This window comes from Camponotus floridanus, unplaced genomic scaffold (assembly GCF_003227725.1).
Source record: "Camponotus floridanus strain SB8 unplaced genomic scaffold, Cflo_v7.5 scaffold315, whole genome shotgun sequence".
Lineage (NCBI taxonomy): Eukaryota > Metazoa > Arthropoda > Insecta > Hymenoptera > Formicidae > Camponotus > Camponotus floridanus.
Window position 1 is genome coordinate 1 of NW_020229454.1, and position 18489 is coordinate 18489.

General features: G+C 30.9%; 1 protein-coding gene across 1 annotated transcript; it reads right to left on the reverse strand.

Annotated features, from left to right (window-relative positions):
- Nucleotides 1-9471: 9471 nt before the first annotated feature.
- Nucleotides 9472-11386, reverse strand: LOC112638516 (proline-rich extensin-like protein EPR1). Its single transcript, XM_025410390.1, has 3 exons — nt 11360-11386; nt 10109-10128; nt 9472-10040 (listed from the first exon to the last, which is right to left on the reverse strand). The coding sequence occupies exon 3, from the start codon at nt 10038-10040 to the stop codon at nt 9477-9479; it is 564 nt and encodes a 187-aa protein (XP_025266175.1). The 5' UTR covers nt 10109-10128; nt 11360-11386; the 3' UTR covers nt 9472-9476.
- Between the last annotated feature and the right edge of the window lie 7103 nt (nt 11387-18489).

The following is an 18489-nucleotide window of genomic DNA, read 5'->3' on the forward strand; positions in this document are numbered from 1 at the left end:
AAAATTTATTTAATATATAATCAATATATAATCACATTACATTACTACTTTATACTCTCTCGAGTTAGTTTTTTTGCTATTATATAATCGAATAATAATATAAAATTATAGAAGATCAAAATGCTGTATTATTCATACAAAGAGAATATTTCTAAAAATACTTCATTCACTCTTTATATAAAGAAACTCAGTTATATTTAATTATTCTATATAATGAACCCACATTACATGTGCAAAAGATTCTTTAAATTCATATTAAAACTCTATAGTAAATAGCACATTGATCTTCTTGCCTTATTTTTCATAAAATATAAATTGCAATAAGCCTGCATGGCTTAAGAGATGAAACGCGCCTATAAAACTTCAACACTATTTACTCTCAATGCGCCTATATAACGTTGATCATATACATACAGTAAAATTCTATATTAAATACTTTAATACTAATCTTATATTATTTTCAGCTTTATAAGGGGATCAAAAACGCTATAATACAAATAATTCACTCTAATTACTGCTTTAATACAATATTCTTTCGCCTAGAAAAGCATTATAATTCATATTAAATAGCCTTATTGATCTTCCTTCTATTAAGCGCCTGCAAAACCGCAGCCGTTTATACTCTTAAAGCGCCTACAGATCTATCGTATATACAACGCCTAAAAACTTATACCTTTAATACAGTATAAGCAGCGCCTACAGAATAGTAACCTCTTATACTTTTAAAGAGCCTGCAAGACTTCAACCCTTCTACATGGGATGGTAAAGTCAATTCCTACTTTACCGACCAAGGATAAATGATAATATAGGAAATTCCTACCTTACGACTGATGATAAAACAGAACTTTCTTACTTACCTATGACCGACTTTTTGTACCGACACTTTTCTACCTTACCTACCTATGGTTAACATACCTACTTTTGTTACCGACACCTTACCTTACCGACTTATGGTAACTTACCAACCCAACGACTTACCGACCTACCAGTTACGACGTTCTACCAGGAGCATACCTCTTTATGAATATGCTACCCTGATACTTTAAAATTTTAAAACTTTAATTTTAAAGATATTAACCAACAAACATATATATATTTATATATATTCTTTCACTAGGAGCATGCCTCTTTCATATACATGCTATCCTAATACTTTAATTTTATTTAAATTCAGAAGTTACCGACATACTAACTTACCGACTTACCGACGTATACCTCCTATGAGAATATACTATCCTGATACATTATAAATCTTTAAACCCAAATTTTGAGGACCACAGCCGAATATTTACACATGTTTTTACATAATTCCATATATTTTCGACTCCCTAATCTACAGGGATCCAAATGTTAAATTCCATTATTCTTACAAATTTTGAAGTCTTGTTGGTAAAACATTTTTTATACGTACACATACTATAATACTTTTATTTAGCGTTACATATACTATAATGCGTATAAATACGCATTTCATAATGTTTATAAAAAGATTCGACCATGAGCTCATCAGTTAAATAATTTATAATAATTTAAAGATAAGCCGATGCGATAATTTGGCGACGCAAATCTATTGTAATCGAAGGACACCTGTCACATAAATTATACGAAAAATATCGAATGTCACTGATAACCTTCAAGAAAAATATCAAGTATCAGAAGAATTGTTGCCAAAAGTGACTCATCGATGACTCACCGCATCCGGTTGCATCAGAATTTTTGCTAACTTCCTGATTGGCTACTCTACTTCCCCCACCACCTCAAGACCCAAAAAACGGGGACGCAATCATCGTTCAAACGCCTACGCAAAATTGCGCACGCATCACCCTTCTATCGATGAAAAAGCTGCGCACGCATCCAATTTAAGAGGGGAACCAATCATCAGAGACTCCGCCCTGCGGAAAGGAACCTGCTCCCATCTGGACAATTGCCCCAAAAAGTAGGAATCCCGTTATAAAACCCATGCAGAGCGACTCTCTTCGCATTTGACTCTCAGTTCTTTCAACGTATAACTTCCGCAGTCACGAGTATTTATTCTTGAGCCGAAAAGGACTTAGTCCGAGAATGTCAAATCTTTGTACTTGGAACAAAGTATTGTTACGTCCCGCAAAAAAAATTTTCAAAATCTTTATATTATACTATATCGCATATTAAAATTCCAAAACTATATCTATATCATAATCTTTACCTACTATTGTTATATAATAACGTCTATATAATATATCTGTCCCTCACTGATAGCATATGTGTAGTACACTCATTGAAAGTCGCTACAGAATACCTGAAAATTATAAAGAAATATCAATAGAATGTTATAATATTATCATATCGTTATTACTCTCTATAAAATTTCGTTATACTAGTGGAACTAACCGTAAAACTAGGAATAGCAAATATATTTATAAAATATATATATATATAGACAAAATCTAACAAAATGAACCTAACCGTTATCATTGGAAAACTTATTGAATAAACTTTAATTAACTAAATTGAAAATCATAAGCTATAATAATGTAAAGAATTTCAAATTTACAAATATCTCTCACTATCTGAATAGTTAATCGTAATAAAACAGGTTCGATAACGATTCATTTTGTTAACAAAAAAAAACAATATATGAAATAACAAAAAAAAAACAATATATGAAAGAAAAGAAAAGGAAAAATATATATACTTACGTAGAATAGATTTAAGTTCTAGTTAAAGTATCGTAAAGTGTAAGATCAATTATCCTTCCGATAAGTATATATAATTCACACTCTTGAAATAGTTAGAATATTTTCCGCCTTATACGCGCATACTCGTACATAGATCCCCAATTTTAAGAATCTGTAAAGGAAAACCCATCGATATAAGCCAAACCTAGTAATCTCATAGTTTCCAGTAGAGACAAGAAACACTCTTATAAGGAAGAATCAAAACCCTCAACGATTAGCATTAATGGAATTGCTCCACAAGGCCCTTTTAAATAATTATTAACAATATAACCTTAAGGACCTAACCATATAAAAGGAGACGCAAAGACTTGATTTACAAGCAAAAATGCTTAATACAAATAATTAATAAAATAAACTCTGCGCGAAAACTAAATAAAATCGTCTTTACAATAGTGACATATATATATATTCATATAAAGCCACTCAGTAAAAATACGTACTCTCTACATTACGAACAAATAACCGAGAATAAACGTACAATACGTTCAAAAGAAAAATTATAACTCTTATACATGACACTTCTAATAATAACTCTAATACCATAACCAACAGATTTGTTGAAATAAGATTACATTTTTAAACAAGCATAAATACCGCCTCTTATATATACATATATATCTGAAATTTTGTGTCTAACATCTCCACTATTATTTAGGAGAACTATAAGACTCAAATACTACTCAAATTATACCTTACTCAAAATATACATACGCTACCCATATATATATATATCTGATCATGATTAATTCTATTAACATACATATACATATATCGAAATAAAAACGCTATATTGATCCTACTAACCTAATTATTAAACAAGACATACACATAGATACACCAAACGGAACAACAAAATGTACCTGATCATCAACAAAATTTATAAATATAATGACTTAAAATTCAAGAGAATAAATTAAATAAAATTAAAATCCGTATCTGTTTCTATTTGGTCTGTCGGATAAGTAAAAGTCCCCTAATTAGTCTTTATGACATACAGAATTTATTAAATAAATATAGTATGTGCTAACCAGAAATTAATAAGAGTTTTTTTTTCAATGAAATAAAATTGATTTATAAACCATTTTGTTGAACCAAAAGAATAAATAAAAATATAATAATAAGAACGTCTATGCTTATATATATATATCGTTGGAATCTTGTAGCACAAATCATAGGCTTGAACATCTCTCTCTCTCCCACGTAAACTCTCTCTTAATTGTAGATTCTCACCACTAGAAACCTGAAAAAGAAAAATTCGTAAATAATTCGTATTAATAAAAGGTCTATATACAATTTCCTATAAAATAATTGAAGAGGATAATGACCCTCCAAGATAATATAATCAAAATATAAAAATTCTCAATTTAATGCTGCACATTAATATTAAATTATTTCATGACAAATGACCAACCAATAACTAAGGATACAAATTTTAATAATATGTACATCGGACACATGCATATATTACATAACCTAATTATAAATAAATACGCGTAAGGCAAATTACTAACAATAATAGTCAATCGCCATGTTATAGAAAATTAAATAATACATATATAGGATCCCTTGTAATAACAAAAGAAATAATAAGTTAACATTATAAATATATACAATAATAATACAAAGGGAAACATTTACGCTTACTTATGTAATTTCTTTATGATTATCAAACCATAAATATGAAATGATTTATAAGCTTCCTTTTCCCCAATGAATATATATATATATATTCTCTAATAACGTGTAGGAAAAATATATAATAAAAATATAATTAATACACACACATGTACATATATTAAACACGACGATTTTTGTCCTACACGGATATCGCGAATAAACTAAGACAAAATAATAATCCCTTGAGAAATCAATGCTTTGATCAATGAGAATTTAATAAAAGATATTTTCAGCAACAGTATTCCTAAACAAATTGTAATAAATTAGATAAAATCATTTTGATATATGAACAATCGAAATCTTAATGCATTAATCAAAATTTAAAATTATTATATGATTAATGATAATACAATATTTCATTTATATAAAGCAAAAGTATCGACATTTATAAAATCTTATTGTATGCCATTTATAAAATTAATATCTTAAGACATACAAACCAATATTAAAATTTTGATACATATACGTATACACATTCTTGTTAGTTAATAATATAATTTTAAACCTTGTATTCCTTAACTACCTCTAAAAAGAAATTAATACTAACAATCAAGATCTATATAAAATCCCGCGATGTGAGCGATTTTTAATAATCATCCACCTCGACATCGACAAATCCAAATATCATTCAAAAGTAAAGCCGCGGTAGTCCTGCACCTGAAAGAGGAAAATTAATTAGTTAACGAATCTCAAAATTTTAATGAAACATCAATAATAAAATATAATTGGAAGAATCAAATATTAACGATAAAACTTAATAATTAAATTTTAGCGACAGACTTGATAAATTACTCGACGAAATTGATTAAACAATTAATATGCATAGGACATGACAGGCAAAGCAAATTATATAATCACAAAAGCAACACAATCGCCTTTAAATAATTAAAAATATAATAATTAAATATTTTAAACGTGTTAAAAATATAATAACATAATATTAATAAGTACGTCTTATAACAGTACCATTAAAAATACTTATATAATCAAAAATCCTTACAACACCGATGTCTTAACCAAAAACATATATATATATATATGTATATATATATATATATATATATATAAAATTATGCGTTGAAATAACCCCTATAATTTTCGACGTAGAAATGTTGATCCATCAACCCTCTTCTTCCCCGTATATAGATATATGTACGCTCCCATTCGGTAACCTGTAAAAGAAATAAAACAATTAATACAAATAAAGCCAATACTTAGCGTAGACTTTGTTGGAATAATTCATTAAATAAGTAAAGGTTAACGATAAAAATTTAATAACCTTCTAGTAACTTCTCCGGTGATTATTCTAGCAGTAAAATTTTAAAGGCAACCCCATGAACAAAAATTTAAAATGTTTGTAACTTCGATATCTTTTACAATAGAGATATACTAAGGGCATAATTGTGATCCCATTACCAAGTAGATCAACGCACTAATCGATTAATTCATCAAAATAAGTACACGTCCTAATATGCTCCCGTATATAGTTCTAAAATAACAGTCCCTACTCACTAGAAGTATAAATATGATGCTAACAATCAAATTTACCAAACAAAAGTGTTGTAACTTCGAGATCTTTTACAATAGAATTATAAAAATAATATAATCATGATACCATAACCAAGTAGATCACCACACTAGTCGACTAATTCATCAAAAAAATGACGTCCAAATTTGGGTGAAAATGCTCCCGTACACATCTCTAGAATAATAATTCCAACATATTGGGTATATAGATGTAACCCCTCACGACGATAATATTTTATTTTCCATTGACCGTCGATATACTGCTCCCAGTATAACCTACAAATCATAAAACCAAATAAATAATAGCTATGCACTAAATAATATCGCGATACTAATAATCGAAATACAAAACAAAATCGTATAAATATCAAACGAACTCTCCCTCTAAATAATATCATTAAAACCAAAATTACTAGTATCCGACTTAATATCGTCAAAAGGATAACATAACAAATACAAGAATAATAAATGTTAAAAATATAATTTAAGTGCCACTGAATAATTACAAGAGATATATACAGGGTCTACCAAAAGTGTGGAAACCCCTAAATATCTCGGAAAATATACGTTTTACAGAAAAGTGTTTCCAACAAAAGTTGTAGGGTTTAAGAAGATCTATATACTGATTCTATCAGTTTGACCTTGGATGGCGTCGTCAAGGTCAGGTCAAGGTCACATTGACTTTTTTAAATGACACCCCCTACATTTGATTGCATATTCTTATAGCTTAATTCAAGAGCTTTCCAAAACACTATAATAATGTTCATTTTTATTAAGTACTTTGCGAGTTATGAGGGTTGAATGATAGAGTAGCGCCGGTATTAACATTATCCAAGGTGTACTACATGGAGGTTACTCGCTCGGATTTGCATCTGTTGTGTGTGTGATCCAGCTAACTAAGGCAAGATCGGTCGTGGATCCAGTCAGCAAAAGCAAAGACCCAACCAAATTACAATCGAGCATTTAAAGACCTGGAAAGCAATCGACATAGTAAACAGTAAATAAATTTGTGGATGCTCATTTATCATAATAATTGTTCGAAATGTGTGCGTGTGCGTGCGTGCGGTGCGTGTATACAGAGATCAGGTTAGGTTGCACCAAACGATTGCAAATGTGTTTCAATGTGTTAAAGTAAATGCTGAAAGTGGCTGCCATTTACTTCCTGACAATATGCTAATCTTTGGTAGAATGTAGAAATGACTTTACGATTCGTTTCAAAAGGTATCAAAGCCATTTCATCCCTTATTCGCTGTATCAATTCGTGAATGGTTTTAGGTTTTGTTCTGTAAACCTTACTCTTCAGATATCCCCATAGATAATAATCAAGAGGAGTTAGATCTGGTGACCGAGGTGGCCAATCCTCTCCTCCCTCATTTCCGTTCCTTCTTCCTATCCACCGTAGCGGAAAAGTCTCATTTAAAATACGACGTGGTCCTGCACCAAAATGAGCAGGAGCTCCATCATGCTGAAACCATATTTCTTGGAAATTATTTGGAAAAGTATTCTGTATGGCTGGAATTATTTGATCAACAAGTAATCTCTCATACCTTTGAGCGTTCAAATATTCTTCAAAAAAAAACGGCCCTATTAAATAGCCATCTATTATTCCGCACCATACATTTATTTTTTGTGGATGTTGTGTGTGAGTTTCCCGCACCCAATTCGGATTCTCATCTGACCAGAAACGAAAATTTTGATTATTAACTTCTCCCGTTAAGGTAAAAGTTGCCTCGTCTGTGAAAACAATTTGATAAGGGAAGATGGGCCGGACATCTATTAGTGCCATCATTCTTTCACAGAAATGTATACGACGCTCCTCATCTCCGTTTTGCAATTCTTGAACGTATTGCAATTTATATGGATGGAACTTGTTCTTCTTTAAAATTCTCCAAACCGACATGGGAGCAATATCGTGAGTTTGAGCGACTCTCTGAACACTAGAATTGGGATCTTCAATAAATGTCTGCAGAACATCAAGTTGTTTTTCTTCGTTGGTTGCAGACAATGGTCTTCCTGACTTAGAGCGATTTCTTACGCTACCAGTTTGTCTAAAACGTTCTATTGTTTTTAACACAGTGGACTTATTAATTCGACGGTTCGGATACGTGTCATTAAATAATCGAACGACATCAGAGAACGATCTTTCGTTATCACCCCATCCACGCATCATGAGGATAGTGATTCTTTCACGTTCCGACAAGTCGCCAGCCATTTTTAAAACGTTTAATTTTAATTAATCGTACGTTGTATTTGGACGATAACAATTAATTTCTGCTTGCTCAAAGCTGAAGTTAGAAGGTGCTCGTTCTTTGATAGCTTTATACATTCTTAGTTGAATTTTAAATGCGAGTTAGACTGCATGTAGTGCGTCACTTAGCGGTAAATGAAGGAACTAACGAGACGTTTCATACACGTTTTATGGAGCAATTTTTTGGCAATTTGACTTCAGCGAAATATGAGGATATGTTGAGGAATCGATCTTGCCTTAGTTAGCTGGATCACACACACAACAGATGCAAATCCGAGCGAGTAACCTCCATGTAGTACACCTTGGATAAAGTTAATACCGGCGCTACTCTATCATTCAACCCTCATAACTCGCAAAGTACTTAATAAAAATGAACATTATTATAGTGTTTTGGAAAGCTCTTGAATTAAGCTATAAGAATATGCAATCAAATGTAGGGGGTGTCATTTAAAAAAGTCAATGTGACCTTGACCTGACCTTGACGACGCCATCCAAGGTCAAACTGATAGAATCAGTATATAGATCTTCTTAAACCCTACAACTTTTGTTGGAAACACTTTTCTGTAAAACGTATATTTTCCGAGATATTTAGGGGTTTCCACACTTTTGGTAGACCCTGTATATATATATATATATATATATATATATATGCATCCACTCTTATATAACCAATAATAAACGAATAATAAAACCTTGACAAATAAAAAATTCACTTATAATAAGCTAATAACGAAATTTAACCAAATACTAGCGGCCCATAACACAAATGATAATTTAAATTGATCTTACCTGAAAATCAAATAAGAATACTTTATATGACGAAGTCGCGTGACCCCCTCCTGGATGCCTGAAAAATTAATGTAAAATAATATTTGGTCATAAGAATAATAATTTCTAACACGAGGCTGCTGTTACGTCTTGAGATTTCGTTGTTACGTCTCGATCGTAACTTCTCACGTATTTATTTGTTACGCAATTGTAACTTCTCTCTATTTCTTTTTCAGGGCAACCTGCCAAGCCGGCTATACCCTAGGACGCCGAGAGACTAAGAATCTTTTGCGCTTCTTTCAGGAGAGGGATTGGCGATGGGAAATAGATTAGGTGCGTTGAACCTGACCCAATTTATCCTTTTTGATCTGTTTTCTTTTATTAGTTTACTTCCTTAGAGCTTTACAAATCCTTTATTATTGTTATTATTGTTATTATTTGACAGTTGTAGATAGTGTATATCGTTATACGTATAGATGTGTGTATGTAGTTAATGTTCTTCTCTATAGCATTTCTAAGGCGATATCTAGATATGGTTATTATTCGCGGTTGTTGAAGAAATTATCTCGCTGCAAGTATTCGTAGATCTCGATAAAATCTTCGTCTGTTAGTCCTGCGAGGGGTTGGATACTGCTTGGTAAGACTAGGTCCTCTGGTTCCGGGTAGAAATTTGGTTCAGGGGGATCCTGAACTTGACCTGGGTTGGATGGACCAGCCTCAGTTTCTGTGCTTTGTTCTATGGGTCTTCGTTCTTCCGGTATGGAAGGAAGATCTTCCGGTGTCCTGACCGGCGAGTAGCTGGGATTAGATGAATCCTGGATGGGGGAGTAATTGGGCGATGGCGGCCTGGCTCTGGGCTGTTGTTCCTCTTGAAGAACCGCTGGAGGGTTTCGGGGAGGACGATAAGGGTATGCGCGGGAGGGCGCGAAACTACGCACTGGAGAGTACCTTGTTACTCTGCTTGTTAAGTCGTTCTCGTCGGCAAACAACTGACGAGCTGTAGGGAGCCTAAGTACCGACCGGGAGGCACGCCTGCGGCGTATACCCGCGGCACGGAGGGAAATTTCGCGTCCAACGGAAGAAGTTCGGCGGGGGTTAACCATCTACCGAGGGAATACGACTATTTAATATGTTTGATGCGATTGATTTAACACAAAAGGGGTTTACTTACGATGATGCGTAGAAAGGTACCTGTTAAGATGAATGGTTTTATAAGGTAAATGTAGTCACAGCAAGGTGGTTCATAGAGTTAAGACGAATAATACGGCTTAACGGATTATTATGAGATAAACGAATGTAGATTATGATAGTATATCTCACTCGTTCTCATATCATGGTTGAAACGTTCGGCTATATACAGTTCATTGGGGTACAGCAATTAATGATTTATTTAATATATTTTGAATTTTTCAGGGGCATGCGGTTGCACCGAGAGGTCCGGAGATTCAGAGAGTACAGACAAGGGTACGGGTAAGAGCGGCTGGCTTACTTCAGATAAGTATAAAATTCATAAAATGTTTTCGATAGTTAACTTGTAAGCCAGTGCATTAATTCTATTATTTCGACAGATCCTCTAGGAGCGAGTCTTAGATTCTGAGTCTAGTATCGATGTGCAAGACGTCACGTCACAGCGGCACAGGATCCACGGAGAAATTCTTTCAGAGAAGCTCTCCGTGAAAGCGGCAGAGGAGTAGAATTTGCTACTCAATGCACATCGAGTGACTAACTCGAACGACGCTACACTCTAGGATACGCTTCGAGCGTTCTCAGAGGGTCGGTTGAAATTTAAATTATTCAACTCGAAAGAAAAATTTAAAGTCTGTATACGGACAGGTAGGATTCGGGGAAAATTGTCGTACAACGGATGATAATTTATCTAGCATATACTGAATTTCCAGGAGCATGCGGCTGCACCGAGAGGTCTGGAGATTCAAGGATACAGACGAGGATACGGGTGAAAGCGGCTGGCTTACCTCAGATAAGTATAAAATTCATAAAATGTTTTGATAGTTAACTTGTAAGCCAGTGCATAAATTCTATTATTTCGACAGATCCTCTAGGAGCGAGTCTTAGATTCTGAGTCTAGTATCGATGTGCAAGACGTCACGTCACAGCGGCACAGGATCCACGGAGAAATTCTTTCAGAGAAGCTCTCCGTGAAAGCGGCAGAGGAGTAGAATTTGCTACTCAATGCACATCGAGTGACTAACTCGAACGACGCTACACTCTAGGATACGCTTCGAGCGTTCTCAGAGGATCGGTTGAAATTTAAATAATTCAACTCGAAAGAAAAATTTAAAGTCTGTATACGGGCAAGTAAGATTCTGGGAAAATTGTCAATAGGCCTAGAATAAATCGAACTAATATACAAAGTTATTATCAAGGTTGATTAAGAATGATTATTATTTTATTATTTCCTTACCGGATGACGGGATCAATGGATGAATACAGGCACTGCTGCTCCTTCCCTGGGTTGCTCGACCTCGGTGAGAGCCTGAAGAAGTGGCAAGGCAGCGCAGAGAATGGCCAAAGAGTCAGAGGTTGCTGGATGGTAGCACTTTATTAAAGTGTTAATGTTGATACAGCTCTCTTAATAGAGATTGAGACTAAGTCCCGAAAGAAAAAATCAAAATCGCGACTAAGTTAGTTTCGAATAAGTTAAGGTGTCCGGTAGGCTTCTAGGTTTTTCCTCTTCGAGAGCTGGAGATCTGATGGGCGTAGAGAGAGCTGAGACACAGGCGAGTTAATGGCGCAGAGAGACAAGACAAGACAAGACAAGACAAGACAAGACAAGACAAGACAAGACAAGACACGAGGCACCGGCGGCGGCGGCGGCGGCCTTATATACCTTCCTCTGGTTCGATGTTTAATGGTAGGGAGAAGAGGTGGGCCTTTTTGGTGATTGGTGGGTCGGCTGCTGGAGCTATCCCTTCCTGCTATGAGTTTGCGATGTGGTGGGTGAGAGTTTGTGGTAGGGATTGCAAGTCTTGAGTCTTAGATTTATTAAATAATTTTAGAATAATTTTTAATAATGATTTTTAACAATCAGAATTTTTTATAATATCGTATTTATGTTATTAGAAAATTTGAGTTCGATTTATAACAATTGTTTAAATTTTAAGTGATATTTTGGTAAATTCTGATGTATTAAACCATTATTACAATGATTTTTACAATGGTGCGTATATAGTTAAAATTAATAATTAGTGATTAATTAATATTTAGTAAATTAATAATTAGTAATAATTAGTAAAGAAAAATTTAGCATTTGGATTGCAGATTCTAACGCAACGGATGCGAAGATGGCTTATCTCTTTTTCTAAAAATAGATATGCTGGATGTCCTTCGAAGAATGCTCACTGCATTCTTTCTCTTTATAAGACACATTAGTAACAGTAATATTTTTTTTTAAATGAATTACCTTTTAAAATTCGTTTACGTGGTTTAAATTGGCATATTACACGTATTATTTCCAGGTTTAATAATTATCTTAAGACTAATTATTAAGATTTATCATTTACAAGATATATTTTTATTTATTTAATAAAGGCTTTAACAATTAGAATTTTTGTGGTTTTATATGTATATATTTTAAATTTTCAAAGTCGACTTTTAATGATTACTCAAGTCTATGAATAATATTTTAATAAATTCTAATGCGTTAAGCCATTATTATTACAATAAATTTTACAATAAGAATATATGGAAATTAATTATCGCTTCGCTTAATAGTTATTATGTCGCTAAAAGAAATTTTATTCTTACAGTTCTCGGAACAACGTATGAAAAAGCGGCTCGTTTTACTTCTAAGAATGATCACGACGGATGTGCTCGAAGAATTCATTGCACGCTCTACCGTGATCTTTTATTCAAGAGGTCTTTTGATTCTGACAATATTTTATTCTTTGAAGATTTTCATTTGGGCGACTTTTATATTAGCACATATATATATATATATATATATATATATATGTATAGATATGTATTCGCATATTGCTTATGGAAATTGATTTCAGCAAGTTTTTACTGAATCGTATTTAATAATCATCGTATAAGATTAATAATTATTGTATAAAATCTTGGGGTTATTAATATTAATTATTTGTTAATATTCGTAATATATATATATATATATGTTTTGTGTGCTGATTAATTTTGTCGCGGTAGCAGTCTATTATATCTCCTCCTTTGTTTTATTGTTAAATTTGTTACAAAATGTATATGCATATAGCATGCATATACATATAGGGATATTGTTTCTATTTCTATCGCGACGCGTATTTATTGTATTTATACCGTTATTTTATTGAGTTTGGTTATAAAATATATATGCGTATATGTAAATTTAGTCAATTTGTATGTTACATATAGCATGCGTATGTATAGGGATAATTTTGGACAAGTTAAGATATATATTTGTAAATTTCCATCGCAACGCTTATTTATTGTATTTATACCTTTATTTTATTGAGTTTTGTTATAAAATATATATGCGTATATGTAAATTTATTCAATTTATATATTACGTATAGTATGCATATATATAGGGAGATTTCTGGACATGTTAATATATATATGTGTCAATTTCTATCGCGACGCGTATTTATTGTATTTATACCGTTATTTTATTGAGTTTGGTTATAAAATATATATGCGTATATGTAAATTTAGTCAATTTGTATGTTACATATAGTATGCGTATGTATAGGGATAATTTTGGACAAGTTAAGATATATATTTGTAAATTTCCATCGCAACGCTTATTTATTGTATTTATACCTTTATTTTATTGAGTTTTGTTATAAAATATATATGCGTATATGTAAATTTATTCAATTTATATATTACGTATAGTATGCATATATATATAGGGAGATTTCTGGACATGTTAATATATATATATGTGTCAATTTCTATCGCGACGCGTATTTATTGTATTTATACCGTTATTTTATTGAGTTTGGTTATAAAATATATGTGCATATATGTAAATTTATTCGATTTATAGGTTACATATAGTATGCATATATATATAAAGGTGTATATTTTTATCTATTAATATTTGTTAATTTTTTGTCCTGACGATTGTTTATTACGTCTCTACTTTTATTTTATTGGATTTTGTTATAAAATATGTATGCATATGTGTATATGTAGTCAGTTCATATGTCACATATAGTATGCATATATATGTATATAGAGGTATATGATACTGGATAATAGTGTGATATTAATAGAAAATGCTTTGTTAATGCTTAATTATAAAAGAGAAGTCGATGTATTAATTTGGTTTGCATTCATGCGAGCGCGAATTTAGATCTTCCCTCTGCCTTTAGGTCGGGAGAGGATGTTTAAAAATTCCAATGGAGATAACGCGACGTGCTGGACTTGGCCTTGCACGCTTGTTCGACTCGTAGAGTTATACGCATAATATTCTTTGTGCAGTATTATTCGTAAGTACACATATTATTTCTCTATTTCTCTCGTGTTTTCACGTTTTATTTCCTTTGACTTAATGATACATGTATATTATGCATGGTAAGAAGTTGCTGTCATTATATTCATTGTTGTAATTTTTTATTTTTATTTAATAAAGTTTTTGAATTTAGATTCTATTTTTCGAGTGTCATTTTGCACATTATGTACCTGGGCTCTATTCATTTCTCGGAAGGTTTTAGTCTTACATTATTAAATTTGCATATGTTCATATGCACGTACATATATATATATATATATATATATATATATACATACGTATAAGAGTGCTCATATGTAAATGTTCGTGCATTTTACAATTGTGTATATACATTTTATATTCATAGTAGCTATAGGTGTCCATCCTTAATATTATTATTTTATTTATTCAGGCGATACTTTTGCCAGGGGGGTACCCGGTGTGTAGGAACACGAATATAGGGTGTCCATTTATTTTCGTCATATGAAGACTTACTAGTGAGTAATATTCTGACATAATTATACTTAATAAGGTTTGGTATTATGAAATTTTGTCATTAAAGTACTTGAAAAAGGGGGATTATTATAGTTGAAAACTTTTTATATGAAGTGTTAATATTTTATAAGGCTTGGTACATGCATTCATATATAGAAGAGTGTGATCGTAAATGTTCATGGTTGATTTTTGATGATGTTCATTGGCCTTATTCTGATTTTTTAATTATTTTAATCTAAATTTTATATTATTTTGTTCATTTATGCTAGTTGGTTTTTCTTTCTTTTCATTGGCTCATGTGTATATGCCTTAAGCATATAGATGCTATCCATTTTGTTATACTTAATGCTTTGCAAATTTTTATAAAATATTGACAGCCTCGTGTTAGAAATTATTATTCTTATGACCAAATATTATTTTACATTAATTTTTCAGGCATCCAGGAGGGGGGGTCATGTGACTTCGTCATATAAGGTATTCTTATTTGATTTTCAGGTAAGATCACTTTAAATTATTATTTGTGTTATGGGCCGCTAGTATTTGGTTAAATTTCGTTATTAGCTTATTATAAGTGAATATTTTATTTGTTAAGGTCATATTATTCATTTATTATTGGTTATAAGAGTGGATGCATATATATATATATACATATATATATATATATATATTCATATGTATAATTGTTAGAATTATTTTGTAGAATTTGAAGCTAGATTTTACTACCAAAATTTTGTTTCTGAAATTTTCTTATCGTTAATATTTTTATTAATTTATGGTCTAAGAACATATATTCATTTTTATTGTTTTTTTAGGTGTCAACAGGTTTAGCAAGAAAAACAAGCAGTGCTGAATTAAAATGTTGATGGTCAAGGATATATTATTATTTCTAAGGGGTAAGTCTTATTAAAATTTATGCAAATTCATTATTGTTATTATTATTGTTATTAGTGTTATTATTATTATTTGCATTTAAGCAATTTCAATTTTAATCATAGAGAATTATTAGTACCATATAATTTATTAGTTTTATCAATTGTTAAATTTTGGTTATTATCTTACGTTTTTATTTATAATTTTGTTCTTTACAAGTTTCATAGGATATTTATTAAATATTCATTGTTAGTTGGGGATTAATATATATATATCTTGTAATTATTCAATGGCACTTAAATTATATTATTATAAAGTATTTTAATATTTATTATTCTTGTATTTGTTATGTTATCCTTGTGACGATATTAAGTCGGATACTAGTAATTTTTGATTTTAATGATATTATTTAGAGGGAGAGTTCGTTTGATATTTATACGATTTTGTTTTGTATTTCGATTATTGGTATCGCGATATTATTAAGTGCATAGCTATTATTTATTTGGTTTATGATTTTATAGGTTATACTGGGGAGCAGTATATCGATGGGTCAATGAAAAAATAAAATATTATCGTTCGTGAGGGGTACATCTATATACCCAATATGTTGGAATTATTATCCCAGAGATGTATACGAGAGGCGTTTTCACCCAAGTCTTGGACGTCATTTTTTTTGATGAATTAGTCGACTAGTGGTGGTGATTCTACTGTGGTCATGGTATCATAATTATATTATTTTTATAATTCTATTGTAAAGATCTCGAAGTTACAACACTTTTGTTTGGTAAATTTGATTGTTAGCATCATATTTTTATACTTCTAGTGAGTAGGGACTGTTATTTTAGAACTATATACGGGAGCATATTAGGACGTGTACTTATTTTGATTAATTAATCGATTAGTACGTTGATCTACTTGGTAATGGGATCACAATTATGCCCTTAGTATATCTCTATTTGTAAAAGATATCGAAGTTACAAACATTTTAAATTTTTGTTTTGGGTTGCCTTTAAAATTTACTGCTAGAATAATCACCGGGGAAGCTACTAGAAGGTCGTCAGATTTTTATCGTTAATCTTTATTCGTTAATGAATTATCCTAACAAAGTCTACGCCAAGTATTGGCTTTATTTTGTATTAATTGTTTTATTTCTTTTACAGGTTACCGAATGGGAGCGTACATGTATTTATATACGGGGAGGAAGAGGGTTGATGGATCACATTTCTACGTCGAAAATTATAGGGGTTGTTTCAACGCATAATTTTATAAATATATATATATAAACATATATATATATATATATGTTTTTTAGTTAAGACATCGGTGTGTAAGGATTTTTGATTATATAAGTATTTTAGTGGTACTACTATAAGACGTACCTATTAATATTATGTTATTATATTTTTAGCACGTTTAATTATTATTTTTTAATTATTTAAAGGTGATTGTGTTGCTTTTATGATTATATAATATGCTTTGCCTGTCATGTACTATGCATATTAATTATTTAATCAATTCTGCCAAGTAATTTATCAAGTCTGTCGCTAAAATTTAATTATTAAATTTTTATCGTTAATATTTGATTCTTCCAATTATATTTTATTATTGATGTTTCATTAAAATTTTGAGATTCGTTAACTAATTAATTTTTCTCTTTCAGGTGCAGGACTACCGTGGCTTTACTTTTAAATGATATTTGGATTTGTCGATGTCGAGGTGGATGATTATTAAAAATCGCTCACATCGCGGGATTTTATATAGATCTTGATTGTTAGTATTAATTTCTTTTTAGAGGAAGTTAAGGAATACAAGGTTTAAAATTATATTATTAATTAACAAGAATGTGTATACGTATATGTATCAAAATTTTAATATTGGTTTGTATGTCTTAAGATATTAATTTATAAACGGCATACAATAAGATTTTATAAATGTTGATACTTTTGCTTTATATAAATGAAATATTGAATTATCATTGATCATATAATAATTTTAAATTTTGATTAATGCATTAAGATTTCGATTGTTCATATATCAAAATGATTTTATCTAATTTATTACAATTTGCTTAGGAGTACTGTTGCTGGAAATATCTTTTATTAAATTCTCATTGGTCAAAGCATTGATTTCTCAAGGGATTATTATTTTGTCTAGTTTATTCGCGATATCCGTGTAGGGGCAAAAATCGTCGTGTTTAATATATGTACATGTATGTGTATTAATTGTATTTTTATTATATTTTTCCTACACGTTATTAGAGAATATATATATTATATATTCATTGGGAAAAGGGAAGCTTATAAATCATTTCATATTTATGGTTTGATAATCGTGAAGAAATTACATAAGTAAGCGTAAATATTTCCCTTTATTTTATTATTTTACATATTTATAATGGTTAACTTATTATTTCTTTGTTAATTCTTATGCGTTAATTTTCATTGATATTATAAGGGATTGCATATATTAATTATACGAATTTAGTTTTCTATAACATGGCGATTGACTATTATTGTTAATAATTTGCTTACGCGTATTTATTTATAATTAGGTTATGTAGTATATGCATGTGTCCGATTTAAATATTATTAAAATTTATGTCCTTGGTTATTGGTAGGACATTTGTCATGAAATAATTTAGTATTAATGTACAGCCGTTAAATTGAGAAATTTTATATTTTGATTATATTATCTGGAAGGTCATTATCCTCTTCAATTATTTTATAAGAAAT

What these genes read in the sequence shown, in the direction of transcription:
- LOC112638516 (XM_025410390.1), bottom strand. Translation starts at nt 10,040, where the DNA reads ATGGTTAACCCCCGCCGAACTTCTTCCGTTGGACGCGAAATTTCCCTC.